The sequence below is a fragment of the Mesoplodon bidens genome (genome assembly GCF_964165515.1).
Source record: "Mesoplodon bidens genome assembly, chromosome: 9".
In the NCBI taxonomy this organism is placed as follows: Eukaryota; Metazoa; Chordata; class Mammalia; order Artiodactyla; family Ziphiidae; genus Mesoplodon; species Mesoplodon bidens.
In genome coordinates this window covers 41,099,121-41,116,083 of record NC_138166.1, presented here as the reverse complement: position 1 = coordinate 41,116,083, position 16,963 = coordinate 41,099,121, and the positions used below count along the sequence as shown (strand labels likewise).

The 16,963-nt window shown below is 40.3% G+C and overlaps 1 protein-coding gene across 1 annotated transcript in view; it reads left to right on the top strand.

Annotated features, from left to right (window-relative positions):
• The window catches only part of SCIN (scinderin), a gene marked incomplete at its 5' end in the record, with an annotated part of 85,022 nt that extends 80,143 nt beyond the window's left edge, over window positions 1-4,879 (top strand). Inside the window, one exon of the mRNA XM_081244547.1 lies at window positions 3,628-4,879. Coding sequence (XP_081100673.1) covers window positions 3,628-3,755 — 128 coding nt within the window. The 3' untranslated portion in view covers window positions 3,756-4,879. The remainder of the gene's footprint in view (window positions 1-3,627) is intronic.
• Between the last annotated feature and the right edge of the window lie 12,084 nt (window positions 4,880-16,963).

Here is a 16,963-nt window from a genome sequence, read left to right as displayed (position 1 = left end):
TTTTATGGCTGTTACTATTTGCCTTATGTATTGAGGTGCTCTTATGTTGGGTGCATAAATATGTACAATTGTTATATCTTCTTCTTGGATCGATCCCTTGATCATTATGTAGTGTCCTTCTTTGTCTCATGTAATAGTTTTTAGTTTAAAGTCTATTTTGTCTGATATGAGAATTGCTACTCCAGCTTTCTTTTGATTTCCATTTGCATAGAATATCTTTTTCCATCCCCTCAGTTTCAATCTCTATGTGTCCCTAGGTCTTAAGTGGGTCTCTGTAGACAGCATATATACGGGTCTTACTACCATTTTCTTAATTGTTTAGGGATGTTATTGTAGGTCTTTTCCTTCTCTTGTGTTTCCTGCCTAGAGAAGTTCCTTTAGCATTTGTTGTAAAGCTGTTTTGGTGGTGCTGAATTCTCTTAGCTTTTGCTTGTTTGTAAAGGTTTTAATTTCTCCATCAAATCTGAATGAGATCCTTGCTGGGTAGAGTAATCTTGGTTGTAGGTTTTTCTCCTTCATCACTTTAAATATGTCCTGCCACTCCCTTCTGGCTTGCAGAGTCTCTGCTGACAGTTCAGCTGTTAACCTTATGGGGATTCCCTTGTGTGTTGTTTGTTGTTTTTCCCTTGATGCTTTTAATATTTTTTCTTTGTATTTAATTTTTGAAACTTTGATTAGTATGTGTCTTGGCATGTTTCTCCTTGGATTTATCCTGTTTGTGACTCTCTGTGCTTCCTGGACTTGATTAACTGTTTCCTTTCCCATATTAGGGAAGTTTTCAACTATAATCTCTTCAAATATTTTCTCAGTCCCTTTCTTTTTCTCTTCTTCTTCTGGGACCCCTATAATTCGAATGTTGGTGCATTTAATGTTGTCCTAGAGGTCTCTGAGACTGTCCTCACATCTTTTCATTCTTTTTTCTTTCTTCTGCTCTGCAGTAGTTATTTCCACTATTTTATCTTCCAGGTCACTTATCCGTCCTTCTGCCTCAGTTATTCTGCTATTGATCCCTTCTAGAGTATTTTTAATTTCATTTATTGTGTTGTTCATCATTGTTTGTTTGCTCTTCAGTTCTTCTAGGTCCTTGTTAAACTTTGCTTGTATTTTCTCTCTTCTTTTTGCAAGATTTTGGATCATCTTTACTATCATTATTCTGAATTCTTTTCCAGGTAGACTGCCTATTTCCTCTTCATTTGTTAGGTCTGGTGGGTTTTTACCTTGCTGGTTCATCTGCTGTGTGTCTTTCTGTCTTCTCATTTTGCTTAACTTACTGTGTTTGGGGTCTGCTTTTCGCAGGCTGTATGTTTGTAGTTCCCGTTGTTTTTGGTTTCTGTCCCCAGTGGCTAAGGTTGGTTCAGTGGGTTGTGTAGTCTTCCTGGTGGAGGGGACTAGTGCCTGTGTTCTGGTGGGTGAGGCTGGATCTTGTCTTTCTGGTGGGCAGGTCCACATCTGGTGGTGTGTTTTGGGGTGTCTGTGTCCTTATGATTTTAGGCAGCCTCTCTGCTAATGGATGGGGCTGTGTTCCTGTCTTGCTAGTTGTTTGGCATAGGGTGCCCAGCAGTGTAGCTTGCTGGTCGTTGAGTGAAGCTGGGTCTTGGCATTGAGATGGAGGTCTCTCGGAGATTTTTGTGGTTTGATATTACGTGGAGCTGGGAGGTCCCTTGTGGACCAGTGTCCTGCACTTTGCTCTCCCACCTCAGAGGCACAGCCCTGACGCCTAGCTGGAGCACCAAGAGCCTTTCATCCACATGGCTCAGAATAAAAGGGAGAAAAAATAGATAGATAGATAGATAAATAGAAAGAAAGAAAGGATGGATGGAAGGAAGGAGGAAAGAAAGAAAGAAGGAAGATAAAATAAAATAAAATAGGTATTAAAATAAAAAATAAAATATAGTTATTAAGAAAAAAAATTTTTTAAGTAAAAAAAAAACAAAAAAAACGGACGGATAGAACCCGAGGACAAATGGTAAAAGCAAAGCTATACAGACAAAATCACACACAGAAGAATACACATACGCACTCACAAAAAGAGAAAAAGGGAAAATATATATATAACTTTGCTCCCAAAGTCCACCTCCTCAACTTGGGATGATTCGTTGTCTATGCGTGTATTCCACAGATGCAGGGTACATCAAGTTCACTGTGGAGCTTTAATCCGCTGCTCCTGAGGCTGCTGGGAGAGATTTCCCTTTCTCTTCTTTGTTCGCACAGCTCCCGGGGTTCAGCTTTGGATTTGGACCCGCCTCTGCGTGTAGGTTGCCTGAGGGCATCTGTTCTTCGCTCAGACAGGACAGGGTTAAAGGAGCAGCTGCTTCGTGGGCTCTGCTCACTCGGGGCGGGCGGGGTGGGGGGGGTGGCGGCCGGTAGGGGTGCGGAATGTGGGGCGAGCCTGCCGCGGCAGAGGCCAGCACGACATTGCAGCAGCCTGCAGCGTGCCGTGTGTTCTCCCGGGGAAGCCGTCCCTGGATCACACGACCCTGGCAGTGGCGGGCTGCACAGGCTCCTGGGAGGGGAGGTGTGACGGTGACCTGTGTTTGCACACAGGCTTCTTGGTGGCGGCAGCAGCAGCCTTAGCAACCCATGCCCGTCTCTGGGGTCCGCGCTGATAGCCGCGGCTCGCGCCTGTCTCTAGAGCTCCTTTAAGCAGTGCTCTTAATCCCCTCTCCTCGCGCACAAGGAAACAAAGAGGGAAGGAAAAGTCTCTTGCCTCTTCGGCAGCTCCAGACCTTTTCCCGGACTCCCGGCTAGCCGTGGCGCACTAGCCCCTTCAGTCTGTGTTCACGCAGCCAACCCCAGTCCTCTCCCTGGGATCCGACCTCCAAAGCCCGAGCCTCAGCTCCCAGTCCCCGCCCGCCCCGGCGGGTGAGCAGACAAGCCTCTCGGGCTGGTGAGTGCTGGTTGGCACCAATCCTCTGTGCGGGAATCTCTCCGCTTTGCCCTCCACACCCTTGTTACTGCGCTCTCCTCCGTGGCTCCGAAGCTTCCCCCCTCCGCTACTCGCAGTCTCCGCCCGCAAAGGGGCTTCCTAGTGTGTGGACACCTTTCCTCCTTAATGGCTCCCTCCCACTGGTGCGGGTCCCATCCCTATTCTTTTGCTTCTGTTTTTTCTTTTGCCCTACCCAGGTACGTGGGGAGTTTCTTGCCTTTTGGGAGGTCTGAGGTCTTCTATCAGTGTTCAGTAGGTGTTCTGTAGGAGCTGTTCCACATGTAGATGTATTTCTCATGTATTTGTGGAGAGGAAGTTGATCTCCGCGTCTTACTCTTCCACCATCTTGAAGCTCCGACAACTTAGATTTTTATAAATTCCTTTTGAGGAATGCTGTTCTTTCTGGCACAGTTTTTGTTTGTTTGTTTTGTTTGTTTTGTATTATTGACAAGTAAAGTATAATTATGCTGTAAGTATAATTCCATAAAATTTGGATTTTTTTCTGGCAATAATGAGACTCTCATGCACATTCCATGGCAGACGAGAGAAGACAATAAGGAATTGTTCATATGGAGTAGCATTGGCTACTTTAGGGTGATGAAAATTTGACTTATTACTTTTATTGGCAGGCTTTTCATTCTATAGTTATTTTACTTTAATTGAAACTAACTCACTTTATTTGTCTTTTAAACTCTTTTTAGCCAAGATATACCTTGAGACAGACCCTTCTGGAAGAGACAAGGGGTTGCCAATTGTCATCATAAAACAGGGCCATGAGCCATCTACATTCACAGGCTGGTTCCTGGGCTGGGATTCCAGCAGGTGGTAAACTGAGTTTTGTAGGAAAAAGCAAACAAACAAATAAACATTATGGGGCAGCTGTCCCATTGCTGTTTGGTGGGGAGAAAGGGGGAGCTTGTTTGTTTGTTTGACTTTAGAAAATTAACCTCAGCCATGTGGCTGTTTTTTAATGTTTAGTACTGGTTTGAAATTTCTTTTAAACTGGAATTTTCTTATGTTAGTATTTTTAAATAACTTAAAGTAAACTTTTGTTATGGACCAGTATTAGCTCTGCTGGATGCTGGCTTATATCTTTTATATGACCTTTTAAAGGAGAAAAGCTATGCGCAGTCTAGGGGAGTTTGTCAGGAAATTTTACAATTCAGGAGTCATTAGCCAAACTTGTACTTTAATATATCAGACAAGAAAGTTATAAATGCCTTTGAGGTTATTCTCCTTTCTGTGTGTTATGTTCAAAAAAATCGCATACTTGCAGTAAGGTTACTGTTAAGATAGGTTTAAAAGTTTGTTGTTTTCCTTCTTTAGCCAATGTGACTTTGATACCATTAACTCTTAAGTGTCATTTTCTTTTTTTAAAAAAGTTTTTGGCCACACCCCATGGCATGTGGGATCTTAGTTCCCCAACCAGGGATTGAACCCACGCCTCCTGCATTGGAAGGCAGAGTCTTAACCACTGGACCTCCATGGAAGTCCCAAGTGTCATTTTCTAGGAGAAACTTTACCTTTTTGGCCTTTTAAAAAGCCTTTGAGGGGCTTCCCTGGTGGTGCAGTGGTTGAGAGTCCGCCTGCCAATGCAGGGGACACGGGTTCGTGCCCCAGTCCGGGAAGATCCCACATGCCATGGAGCGGCTGGGCCCGTGAGCCATAGCCACTGAGCCTGCGCGTCTGGAGCCTGTGCTCCGCAACGGGAGAGGCCACAACAGGGAGAGGCCCGCGTACAGCAAAAAAAAAAAAAAAAAAAGCCTTTGAAAGCACAGCTCTTTCATGACAAAATAATTTGTATTCGTATCCACTTTTATATATATATCTATATATTTGACAGTACATGTTTAATATCTCAAAAGATATGTACAAAAAGGTTTCACTAATCCTGTCTTTGCTCATTAAAATACATCTTGTTAAAAAGGTTGTTGTGACATTTTATTCAAGTGTGATGTGTCAGTTAATTACACAGTTAACCTTAAGGTTACAAATACTTGTATGCATAAATAAATAGGAATTTAATTTTAAAAAATTCATTCTCATTACATAGTCAAAATTAAACTTTTCCATGGTTATATAATTTTCAACTTTAAATACCATAGTGCAAATGAAAGCTGGGTCCTGTTAAAAAATACACAGAAGTGTATTAACAGTTTTAAGAGTTTTTTTGAGCAAAAATTGATTTGGATTGGGCAGCGCCAAACCGAGCACTCCAGGGAGATTATAATGGAGAAAACGTGGAAACAGAGCAAGGCAATTACTACAGATTGGCTACAGCTTGAAGCCTAGTTGACTCAGATTGGTTGTCCGTGGGTTTGGATTTCATAACTGTGAGGCATTTACAGGCTTAGATTTTGGTTTGCTTACGTCGGCTGCCATGGCACTGGAGCTGCCTCAGTCTAATGCCTCCTCGCTTAACTAAACAGAAAACAGGCTTTGGGGCCGAAGACGGCGCTCCAGGAAAGCAGAAACCGGCTTTGGTGGTAAGCTACGGGGTGGCTGGGTGAGGAGGGGAAGCTATACTTCCATGGGAAGGGGAATCAGAACAGAGATGGGATCTGAGGAATTCTCACCCTCTTGCTGGGGAAATGAAGGGCTGTGTGTTTCAGATTTGGTCCTGAGAACGTGGACCTGCGTCCATTACGGCCTGAAGGTGGATGGTCTTGTGGGGACCTGGGGCTTAGGTGGGTGGTAGGGAAGCAGTGAGAAGCTGTACTTCCAGGGACTGTTCATTCATTTAATAAATATTTATTAGGCATCTGCTTGGTGTCAGGCGCTCTAGGGTCCAACATGAATGAAACTGACAAAATCCCAACGGTCATGGAGTTTATATTCCAGGGAAGAGGCTAATAAAAACAAAATCAATAAGTGATATATTATAAAAATATATTAGGAGATAAGTTCTGTGGAGGGAAAAAAAGGAGGATAGGAAATACTTGGATAAGAGTGAGGTGGGGTACAGATTTCATAGGGTGCTTAGGCAGGAGCAAACCTTGTGATCACACCTGAGCAGAAGGAATACCAAGTACTAAGGCCTGGAGGTGGAAGCAAGCCCCATAAAATGGGGCTGAAGTCTCAAGAAGCAGGGAGATTCCTTGGGGTTCTCTCCTGTCACCACTGGGCTACAAAACATTCATCTTCAGCAGACCTGCTGTTTAAGCCTGAGTTGTGAAAAGGTTGCTTTCCCAAATCCCAAACCCAGGTACTCAGAGGCAGGGATGGTGATACCCGACGAGACAGGCGCGGCATCAGCACAAGCAGTGTGGGGAGGATGTAGCCATGGGGGGTGGTCACAGAAATTACCAGCAACAACAGCTGCTGTATCAGGGAGGCTCATGAGTCCTGTGTTAGTGAACTGAAGGGCTGCTGGTGGAGAGAGGGGATGAAGAGCATTTGTAAAAATTACCTGGAAAGGGTGAGCTAGGGAGTTGCTGTTTTCACTTCACACCTAAAACTGATGTGGCTGGAAAAAACACAACTCGTGTGTAGTCAGTCTCGGAGAGGGGAACCAATCTCTTCTAAAAAGGCGAATTTCGTGGATTATAGAAGAACTATTGTTCTTTGATATTGTGTAGTCTTAAAACTCCAGTTATAAAAATAGAACTGCCATATGACCCAGCAATCCCACTGCAGGGCATATACCCTAAGAAAACCATATTCAAAAAGAGTCATGTACCACAATGTTCACTGCAGCTCTATTTACAATAGCCAGGATATGGAAGCAGCCTAAGTGTCCATTGACAGATGAATGGATAAAGAAGATGTGGCACATATATACAATGGAGTATTACTCAGCCATAAAAAGAAATGAAATTGAGTTATTTGCAGTGAGGTGGATGGACCTAGAGTCTGTCATACAGAGTGAAGTAAGTCAGAAAGAGGAAAACAAATACCGTATGCTAACACATATATATGGAATCTAAAAAAAAAAAAAGTTCTGATGAACCTAGGGGCAGGAGAGGAATAAAGACACAGATGCAGAGAATGGACTTGAGGACATGGGGAGGGGGAAGGGTAAGCTGGGACGAAGTGAGAGAGTGGCATTGACATATACACTACCAAATATAAAATAGATAGCTAGTGGGAAGCAGCTGCATAGCACAGGGAGACCACCTAGAGGGGTGGGATAGAGAGGGTGGGAGGGAGATGCAAGAGGGAGGGGATATGGGGGTATATGTATAGCTGATTCACTTTGTTATAAAGCAGAAACTAACACACGATTGTAAAGCGATTATACTCCAATAAAGATGTTAATAAACAAAAAACAACCAAAAAAAAAAACCCTCCAGTTATATGTAAACCCACATAGAAATCAGTCTCTTGGATTTGAAAAGCAGTTTCATATAGCCTAATTAATAAGTATAAAAGTTTCATAATTTATTTTCTATTTTTCTTGAAGAGAGCTATTGCTTGCTAGTTTTTAACATGGAACATTAGATAGTTTTCTTGCCTCTGATTTTCCTGAAAGATTTTTGGGATGAAAAACCATAACAAATTTAGCCCTCAGCTACTCGTGCTTTACAGACCTTTCTTTGCTTCAAATAATGTAGCACAGTGGTTTTTCTGTGAAATTTGTGACAGGAAAAAAAAATTAGTGAATCTAGGAAAACCAAGTGCTAATCAGAAATCAGTATTCTAGTCAGAAGTAGCATATTTCAGGAATTTCAGGTAAGGTTAGATTATGGCATAGCACAAGAGCAGGAAACAAGGAACCTGTGTAAAGTGAACTATTTTGTCGTCTTAGCATTGTTTGTTTGTTTTGCGAGACCATCAGAGAATTGGCTTCAAAATAACTTCTATATTGGACAGATTACTCACAGAGATTAAATTTTAGTCAAAATAAAAGAATATTAGTATTCATTATATATACAGGATGGGTATGTTGTTCAAAAAAATGTATTTTCAAAACGTTTTTTCTTGCTGTATCTTCAGATTTTTTTCTCCATTATGATTTCTCCCCTTTTAGTTTTAAAGAGTTACGTTAGGTATTTTAAAAGTATGTTACCTATTTTATGTATTCTCTAAAATATTTCTGTCTCTTAAAACCATCCTTATTGTGCTACCTAAAATATTGATGATGAAATATTTTAAAGATTGGATCCACATTTTATTGTATATGCCTAGATAAATTCCATATGGTTCAAAAATTTGAATGTGAAAATGAAACTGTGAAAATAATAGATGAAAACATGGACTTCCACTGTAATGGGGAAATCATCTCTCAAGAACTGACAGAAGAAGAAAATCAGTAAGGACCCAGAGGTCTCAAGCAGCATTCTCAGCCAGTTTAACCCAATCGATGTGTATGTACTGAACACTCCACCAATAATGGCAGCATAGCTGTGTTTTAAGGGCACTTAAATTATTTGCCAAGAGAGAAAATATTCTGGGCCATAAAACAGATTTCAACAAATTTGAAGTATTGAAGTCATACAAACTATGTTCTCTAACTACAATGGAATTAAAGTAGAAGTTCATAACAGGCAGATATCTTGCTAATTTGCACATACTTGGATAAATGGAAAAATCACAAGGGAAATAAGAAAATATTTTTATTTCAATGAAAATTGAAATACAGCCTATTAAAATGTGTGGGATACAGCTAACTCAGGGCTTAAAAGAAATTTTATAGCATTAAATGCTAACATTAGATGAATAGAAAGGCCTCAAATCAATGATGTAAGTTTCCACCTTAAGAAACTAAAAGAAGAGTAAATTAAACCTAAAAAAAGCAGAGAGAAGAAAATGACTAATACAGAAAATGGGGGAAAATATAAATTACTAAAATCAGGAATAAAAGGGGTATCACCACAGAACCTATGGACACTGAAGAGGAAATAAGAAACATAATTGTATGCTTATAAATCTGACATTCATGAAATGGGCAAATTCTTTGGGAGACACTACTAAAGTTAACTCAGGAAGAAACAGAACATAAGTAGCAACACATACACACACATTAAACAAATTGAATTCATAGGTAAACCCCTCTGGCAGAGAAAAGCCTAGGCCTAATTAGGCTTCACTGGTGACTTCTGTGAACATTTGAAAAAGCAATTAAACCAATTCTATACAAACTGTTCCCAATAATAGAAGATGAGGCCAGTATTACCCTGATATCAGAACTAAACAAAGTGATTATAAGAAAGGAATACTATATGCCAGTATTCCTCAATACATAGAAGTAAAAATCTTCAAAGTTTATCAAGTTGAATCCAAGTTCAATGAGTTTTATTCCAGGAATCCATTTTAACATTTAGAAATTAAGAATTCTCCATATTAATAGACTAAAAGGGAAAAACCATATGAACATCTGAATAGGTACAGAAAAGCATTTGATAAAATTCAGCAACTACTGATAATGAAAACTCTCAGCAAATGAGGTATAAAATGGAAGTTCCTCAATCTTAAAACGGATATCTGTGAAAAAATGTACAGCTGACATATTTAAGAGCAGAAGACCAAATTTTTCCCACTAAGATCTGGAACATGATACAGAAGTTTGTTTTCATCTCTTCTGTGTTTTACTGGAGGTCCTAGCCAGGCGGAGGAGGCAGGGTTTCTCAGTCTTAGTACTACTGATTTTTTTTTTTTTTTTTTTTTTTGCGGGCCTCTCACTGTTGTGGCCTCTCCCGTTGCGGAGCACAGGCTCCGGACACGCAGGCTCAGTGGCCATGGCTCACGGGCCCAGCCGCTCCGCGGCATGTGGGATCCTCCCAGACTGGGCCACGAACCCATGTCCCCTGCATCGGCAGGCGGACTCTCAACCACTGTGCCACCAGGGAAGCCCCTGATAATTTGATAATTCTTGGCTCTTCGGGGTGTCCGGGCATTAGAGGATGACTAGGATCATCTCTGGCCTCTGCTTAACAGAAAACCGTAACCCCCATCTCTCCCACCCCTACTTCCAGTGTACCAATCAAAACTGTCTCCAGACATTACAAATGTCCTTGGGGTGAGAGGGAAGCAAAATTGCTCCCAATGGCAAACCACTTCAACGAGGCAAGAGGAAGAACTAAAAGGTTCAGAGCTTGGAAAGGTAGATGTGAGTACTCTTGGTGAAAGTCATCTGGGTGTTAATAGTCTTTAACTGCTCCCAGGTGAATATAATATGCAACCAGAATAAATACCTACTAGAGTCTTCTGCAAATCAAATACAGCTCGCTCTGACTCTAGGCCTGGCCTCACTATCCAGGGAGACTTCTTCGATTATTTTCAGTTGTAGGAACAGCCAAAACTGTAACTCTTTATCCTTCACAGTATTTGATAACCAGCAAAACATCCCTTTCTTTGACTTAAAAACCCTGTTCATGTTCTACTCTTGCCTCAAATCAAATTTGAGGTAGTGAATACTCTTTTAAAGAAAAATCTAAACCCCAGCAGCATAAGATTTACTTTCTGTTTACTCTAAAAATAGGAGTAGCATTAAGGGTGAAAATTATCTACTTGTAAACCTCTTCAAGTACATTAAAACAGTGTTCAGCCTGATTAAAGCAAAAATTAAGAAATTAAAAAATATATGTACCTTCAGAGATGTATACATCCAAACAGCACAGTAGAGGGCACTCCTTGTCCATGTTAATAAACGTGGTCCTGAAAACACTGAAAAATACAGTCATATTTACTTTTATTTTAGATTGGACATGAATAGTGCTTCTAGGCAGGTCAAATGTGGCTGTGGAAGTATTTTATACTCTTCCAATTCGGGGGTTCAGTAGAGTGCCATCATATATTGCTTTTATAATATATTTGCTACCTGCTAGGCTATCCTGTCATGTATATACTGATATGTATATATACAGTATATATCTTTCTGAGATAGATACATACCTATATGTATCTATCTGTCTCCTATATATCCTGGTATATAGCCTAATGCTGGCGATACAACAGAAAGCAGATAGTTAAGGATGCCCTCCCTCAGTGGAGCTACAGCCTAGTGGGTGGAGAAGAGAAGATGCAAACACTAAAATACATATTGCCATATAGCAATAAGTGTTATGAAGGAAAATAAGACAGGAAGAGAAAAATAAAGCCAGGGATTGTGAGATGAGGGAGTCTATTTTAGATAGAGTGAACAGGGAAGGCCTTTCTGAGGTGATATTTGGACAGAGACCTGAAGGAAGTGAGGGAATGAGTCTGTGATGGTTAATGGTATGTGTCACCTTGACTGGGCTAAGTGATGCCCAGATATCTGGTTAAACATTACTTCTGGATGTGTCTCCTGGAGAGATTAGTATTTGAATTGGTAGACTGGGTAAAGCAGATGGCCCTCCCCAATATGGGTGGGCATCATTCAATCTGCTACGGGCCTGAGTGGAACAAAAAGATGGGAGAAGGTTGAATTGGCTCTCTCTGCCTGACTGCTTGAGCTGAGATATCCATCTTCTCCTGCCCTTGGGCTGACTTACACCATTAGGTCTCCTGTTCTCAGGCTTTTGGACTCAGACTGGAATTTATACCACTGGCTTTCCTGGGTCTCCAGCTTGCAGATGGCATATTGTGGGACTTCTCAGCCTTCATAATCATGTGAGTCAACTTCTTATAATAAATCTTATTTTGTGTAGATAGATACCAAGATCTATATGTCTATCTATCTATCCTTTTGGTTTTGTTCTGTGGAGAAGCATGACTAGTGACTAACAGAGCCTTGGGCACATCTCTGGGTGGAGACCAGCAGAGCCTTTCTGTGTAGAGGCATAAGAAGCTGCTTGGTTTGCTCAAGGAATTGTGAGGAAGCCAATGTGGTTGGAGTGAAGGAGAGAGATGGAGAAGTGTGGGAGATAAGATCAGAAAGGTAATAGCATAGATCATATAGAACGTGTGGCATTTTCATTTTCCCTCTGGATGGGATTTACTGGAATGACATGATTTGTCTGACATTTTGAAAGGATCACTCTGGCTGCTGAGTTGAGAAGAGACTTCAGGATGACAAGCCTGAAAAGAGAGGCCAGTCAGGAGGTGATGATTCTAATCTAGGACAGAGCTGATGGTGCTGGTGGCAAAGAGGGATTGGATTCTAAAATGTTCTGAATATGGAGCCAATGGGAGGATAGTTGATTGGATAGAGGATGTGAGAAAATGAGAGAAATCAAGTATCAGAGGAGTTGCCATTTACTGAGCTGGGAAACTGTGGAAGGAGAAGGTTTGAGTGGGGAAACAGGAGTTGAACATGTTCATTTTTGAGATGCTTATCCTATTGGACAGTTAATCGAAGTTGTTGAGTAGCTATTCTAGTTCAATAGAGAATTCATGGTCAGGGACATATATTTGCTATGAGGCAGTGTACATAGATACATTTAAAGACTTAAGAGTAGATGTGATGACCTAGGGTGTGAGTGTTGATAAAGAAGACGTCTAAGAGGATAAATGAGTTCTGGGATGTTCCACCATGTAGAAGTGTGGGAGGTGAGGGAGAGCCAGCAAAGAGGATGAGAAGATCCCAGTGAGGCAAGAAGGAAATGAAGGGAGTCCATGAGAGAATGCTTTTTGAAGTTGTTAGTTACAAACTAAAGGTATTTTAAGGAAACAACAACCTGTTCTTTCTGTTGATTTCCTAAAAATATAACCAAATATTCTTGTGAATATTCTAGTGGATGCTTATGGGGTATTTCTCCCCAGATTGTGCATGAACTAAAGCAGTGATTTTTCTTTTCTTTTCTTTTTTTTTTTTAAATTGGGGTATAGTTGTTTTACAATGTTATGTTAGTTTCTACTGTACAGCAAAGTGAAGTTCCCTGTGCTGTATAACAGATTCTCATTAGTTATCTATTTTAGACATATTAGTGTATATATGTCAATCCCAATCTCCCAATTCATCCCACCACCCCCCTTTCCACCCTTGGTGTCCATACGTTTGTTGTATACATCTGTGTCTCCATTTCTGCCTTGCAAAACGGTTCATCTGTACCATTTTTCTAGATTCCACATATATGTGTTAACATACAATATTTATTTTTCTCTTTCTGACTTACTTCACTCTTTTTTTTTTAATATATATTTATTTTTAAATTTTTATTTATTTATTTTTGGCTGTGTTGGGTCCTTGTTGCTGTGCGTGGGCCTTCTCCAGTTGTGGTGAGCGGGGGCCACTCTTTGTTGCAGTGCATGGGCTTCTCATTGCAGTGGCCTCTCTTGTTGCGGAGCACAGGCTCTAGGCACACAGGCCTCAGTAGTTGTGGTACACGGGCTCAGTAGTTGTGGCTTGTGGGCTCCAGAGTGCAGGCTCAGTAGTTATGGCTTGCAGGCTCAGTAGTTGTGGCATATGTGCTTAGTTGCTCTGCGGCATGTGGGATCTTCCCAGACCAGGGCTCGAACCTGTGTCCCTTGCATTGGCAGGCGGATTCTTAACCATTGTGCCACCAGGAAAGCCCTTACTTCACTCTTAAAGCAGTGATATTTCAACCAGGGTCGATTTTGCTCCCCCGGGGATATTTGGCAATGTCTGATGACATTTATGGTTGTCAAAACTGGGGGACATCTAGTGCTACTGACATCTAGTGGGTAGAAGCCAGGGATGCTGCTGAACATTGTACAGTGCACAGGAGGGCCCCTCACAACAAAAGCCTATCTAGTCCAAAATGTCAATAGTACCAATGCTGAGAATCCCTAACTTAGAATCATTACATTTCAAAATGGAAATCTATTGTTTCTTCAGAGAAATTTTAAGGAAACAAGCTAAAATGAGATAACACCATACAGTAGGACAGCTGCTTCCTTTTTTTACATGATGTTTCACATGAAGGACCAACTAAGAGCTCTTAATTAATTAACTAGATTTACTATATTCTTGTCATCATGATATAGAGACCGTATAAATAAGACCTAATTATTTAAAAAAATATAAAATATATGGATAGGAAATTCCCTGGCATTCCAGTGGTTAGGACTCTGTGCTTTTACTGTGTCATCAATGAGGTTAGCCAACAACATTCTAATGGTGCATAATATTCAACCCATATGTGAATGAGAAGAATCTTTGAGATTATAACTTCTGAATATAAAAGTGTTTCAAAAAAGGTCATATTTTTGTAAGGTCAAGTATTATTTTACATGCACTTTTATTGAGGACACTGGAGATAACATTTTTTTTCTTTAAACAGTAGTTGAATCAGCTGCTCATTTGAGTCTACATTTTATTCTCTCCTTCTGTAATGTGTCAGGCCCCAAGAGGTCATCAGTTACTCAAAGCAGGAAATCTATATAATGCCTATTTTTGCTGTAGTATCCACATAACCCCCTTCTTTATGTTCCCATGATGATATTTCTTAAGAGAAGAGGCCACTGCCAAACACAATATATTCTTACGGAACTTCATAAATGATACATTGGAGAAAATCATTCCATATTCATTCCATATTCCAGCACCAAAACTAACACAAACTCAGAAGAACTTGTAGGGAAAAATAGCCATAGGATAATGATTCCCCAATTTTTAATGAAAAAATAATGAATGAAAAGTATGGAAATTATGTTCTGTTTCCCAATAAGGATTACAGGTACCCTGTAGTTTGTTAAAATATTCTATGATCCTAAAATATCCAGCTTTATAGGTTTTTAAAATGTATTTTGTACTTGTTGGCTTTTAAGGTAATTATTAAGTGAGACCAAAAAGAAAAGGGTATAGTTTCATTCAGTTTTCTGCGCATTGTTTTTCTCCCAGAAAGTAAACTATTCAGCCTTGAGAGAACCAGATCCCCAGGATGACACCTAATAGCTAAATATAACTGACAGTCCAAGTGATGCTGTTGGACTTCCTTTGCTTTGTCTGAAAGCAGTGTGGTTGTTTACATTAACAGTGCTATGCTAAAGAACACTGTGTGGTGTCCTGTTAGGTCTTTTAATTAATCCTCTAATTAAAAGGATGTCAGGATTCTTGGGAAGAATCCTGGCTCCACCATTACAAGTTGAGCCAAGTACATTAGGCAAATCACTTAATTGTTTTTTAACCTCAGTTTCTCTAAAGGTTAAGCATGCCTCTGCCTACCTACTCTCCTAACATTCCACATATTAGATGGTCTTCAGTGGTTAGCGTGGGTGCTGGGAAAAAACCCAGCATAGCTGCTGGAAGTTGGGGGAGGTCGTTTAGCTGCTACCCCAGGTTGAGCCAAATGAGAAGAGAAGGAGGAGGGAGGAGAGCATGGCACAGTCTCAGGACATGCAGAATATTGTGAAGAAAGACTATGTGAACACAACCAAAATTGGCAGATACGTCAGAAAGTGGCTATGCTGAGGAAGGGAATTATAAACCTAATTGTCCAACTACTTATGGAAACCTTGGTGGGAAAGGAGGGGATATTGGGAAACGCTCAAGGATTGAATAGAATGAATAAAACAATAATGGTGGTGAGGGTGGGGTGATGGGGAACAAAACTGAGTGCCAGAAACTGTTACTAGTTTGCAGTACTTTGTGCTCAATGAGTTGGGTTATATATGCAGAGGCGAGAAGTAAAAAATAAGATGAGCGATACCTATGCAGAAAGTAGAGAGAATTCCTCTTTTTTTTTAATTTGGAAGGAATTTTTTTTTGGAAAGAAAAACCCCACTTCTTATAAGAATATCATCAACTGTTTTATATATTCACTCAACTTTTGCATTTAGCATTTGTAGTCTCGTACCATCAAACACATCAGTAAGAAGTTTTGATTTTATCGAACATTTCAGAAAGTAGAGGGTAGAAGTTTAGAGAGCTTTGAAAAACCTGAGTGTAACTTAAAGAACAAAGAACAATAAAAAAGCAGAAAGTATCACAGATAAAAAATATTTTTATTGATTAGTGACTTGGTGTTGACAAACATCCTGCATTCACAAGACATGAAATCTAGATTGAAAATATGTAATTTTATATGTAACTTTGGAACTAAAAATAGTGTTTCTAAATATGCATGCTATTTCCCCAAAGTGATGTCAAAAAAATAAGCAAGTTTCTGTCACTGTAGATTGACCTGTTTTCATTTTCTAGAATTGTATAATATACAATATAAATGGAAACATACGGTATATACTCTTTTTGCCTGGTTCGTACTCTTCTCTCCCTCAGCACAATTATTTTGAAACTTATCTGTGTTGTAGCATGTATCGATAGAGCATTCCTTTTTATTACTGAGTAGCAGAGATGGGACTAGGGTGAGGCAAGGGAGGTGCCTGGGGTGCAAAGTGCAAGCAGGTGCTCACCCTCAGGATCCTGCAAAGGCAGCACTGGGACTTCCATTACCCTGGGAGTGGGCACCTCCTTGTATTTTGCACCCTAGGCACCTCACTTGCTTCGTTCGAATCCCAGTCCTGCTGAGTAGTATTTCACTGCATGGATATATCGTAATTTGTTTATCCATTTACATGTTGATGACATATGATTGTTTCCCAATTTGCGTTGTCTGTTACAAATAAATCTGTTAAGGACATTCCTTAAAAAAAAAAAAAAAACAAGCAAGGGAATAGCAAAATATGTTCATGTGTTATCTGTATCTGCTGATCATTCTGTATTATCCATTCTTCCCTTTTTCCTGTTAGTATTTATAACAGAAACCCACCTGCATGACTTGCAGGTCACATTCTTTGTGTCCCCAGCAGCAAGATCACCTGACTAAATTCAGGCCAATGATGTGAGCAAAAGTTCTTTGAATTATAAAGGCAGGTGTCTAGTCGCTTCCTTGAAAAGGAAGCTCTTTGTCCTCCACATTTCTATTCCCTTTTCCACTGGCTGCGAAACAGCAAGAGCTTGAATAGCCACCTTGGGCTCAGAGATGGAAGCCACATGTAGCAGCTGGCAGAGCTTGCCTATTATGACTGGATCTGCTTGTTTAAGATGAATAGATAAAAAGAACGAATTTTCTTATTATTAGAGCCATTGGAGTCTCTTTTTAGATCAGTTCAGCCTCTACCCTAATTAATACAAACATTCATATGAGAAGTGGAGTTTTACACTGTAAAACTGTTCTAACGTATGTGGCCCTGCCTTAATGATAGACTTGCTGAGTGTGAGTAAATAGATATTGCAGGCTGGGAAGTCAGTAATCCTTTTTATGGTAAACATTA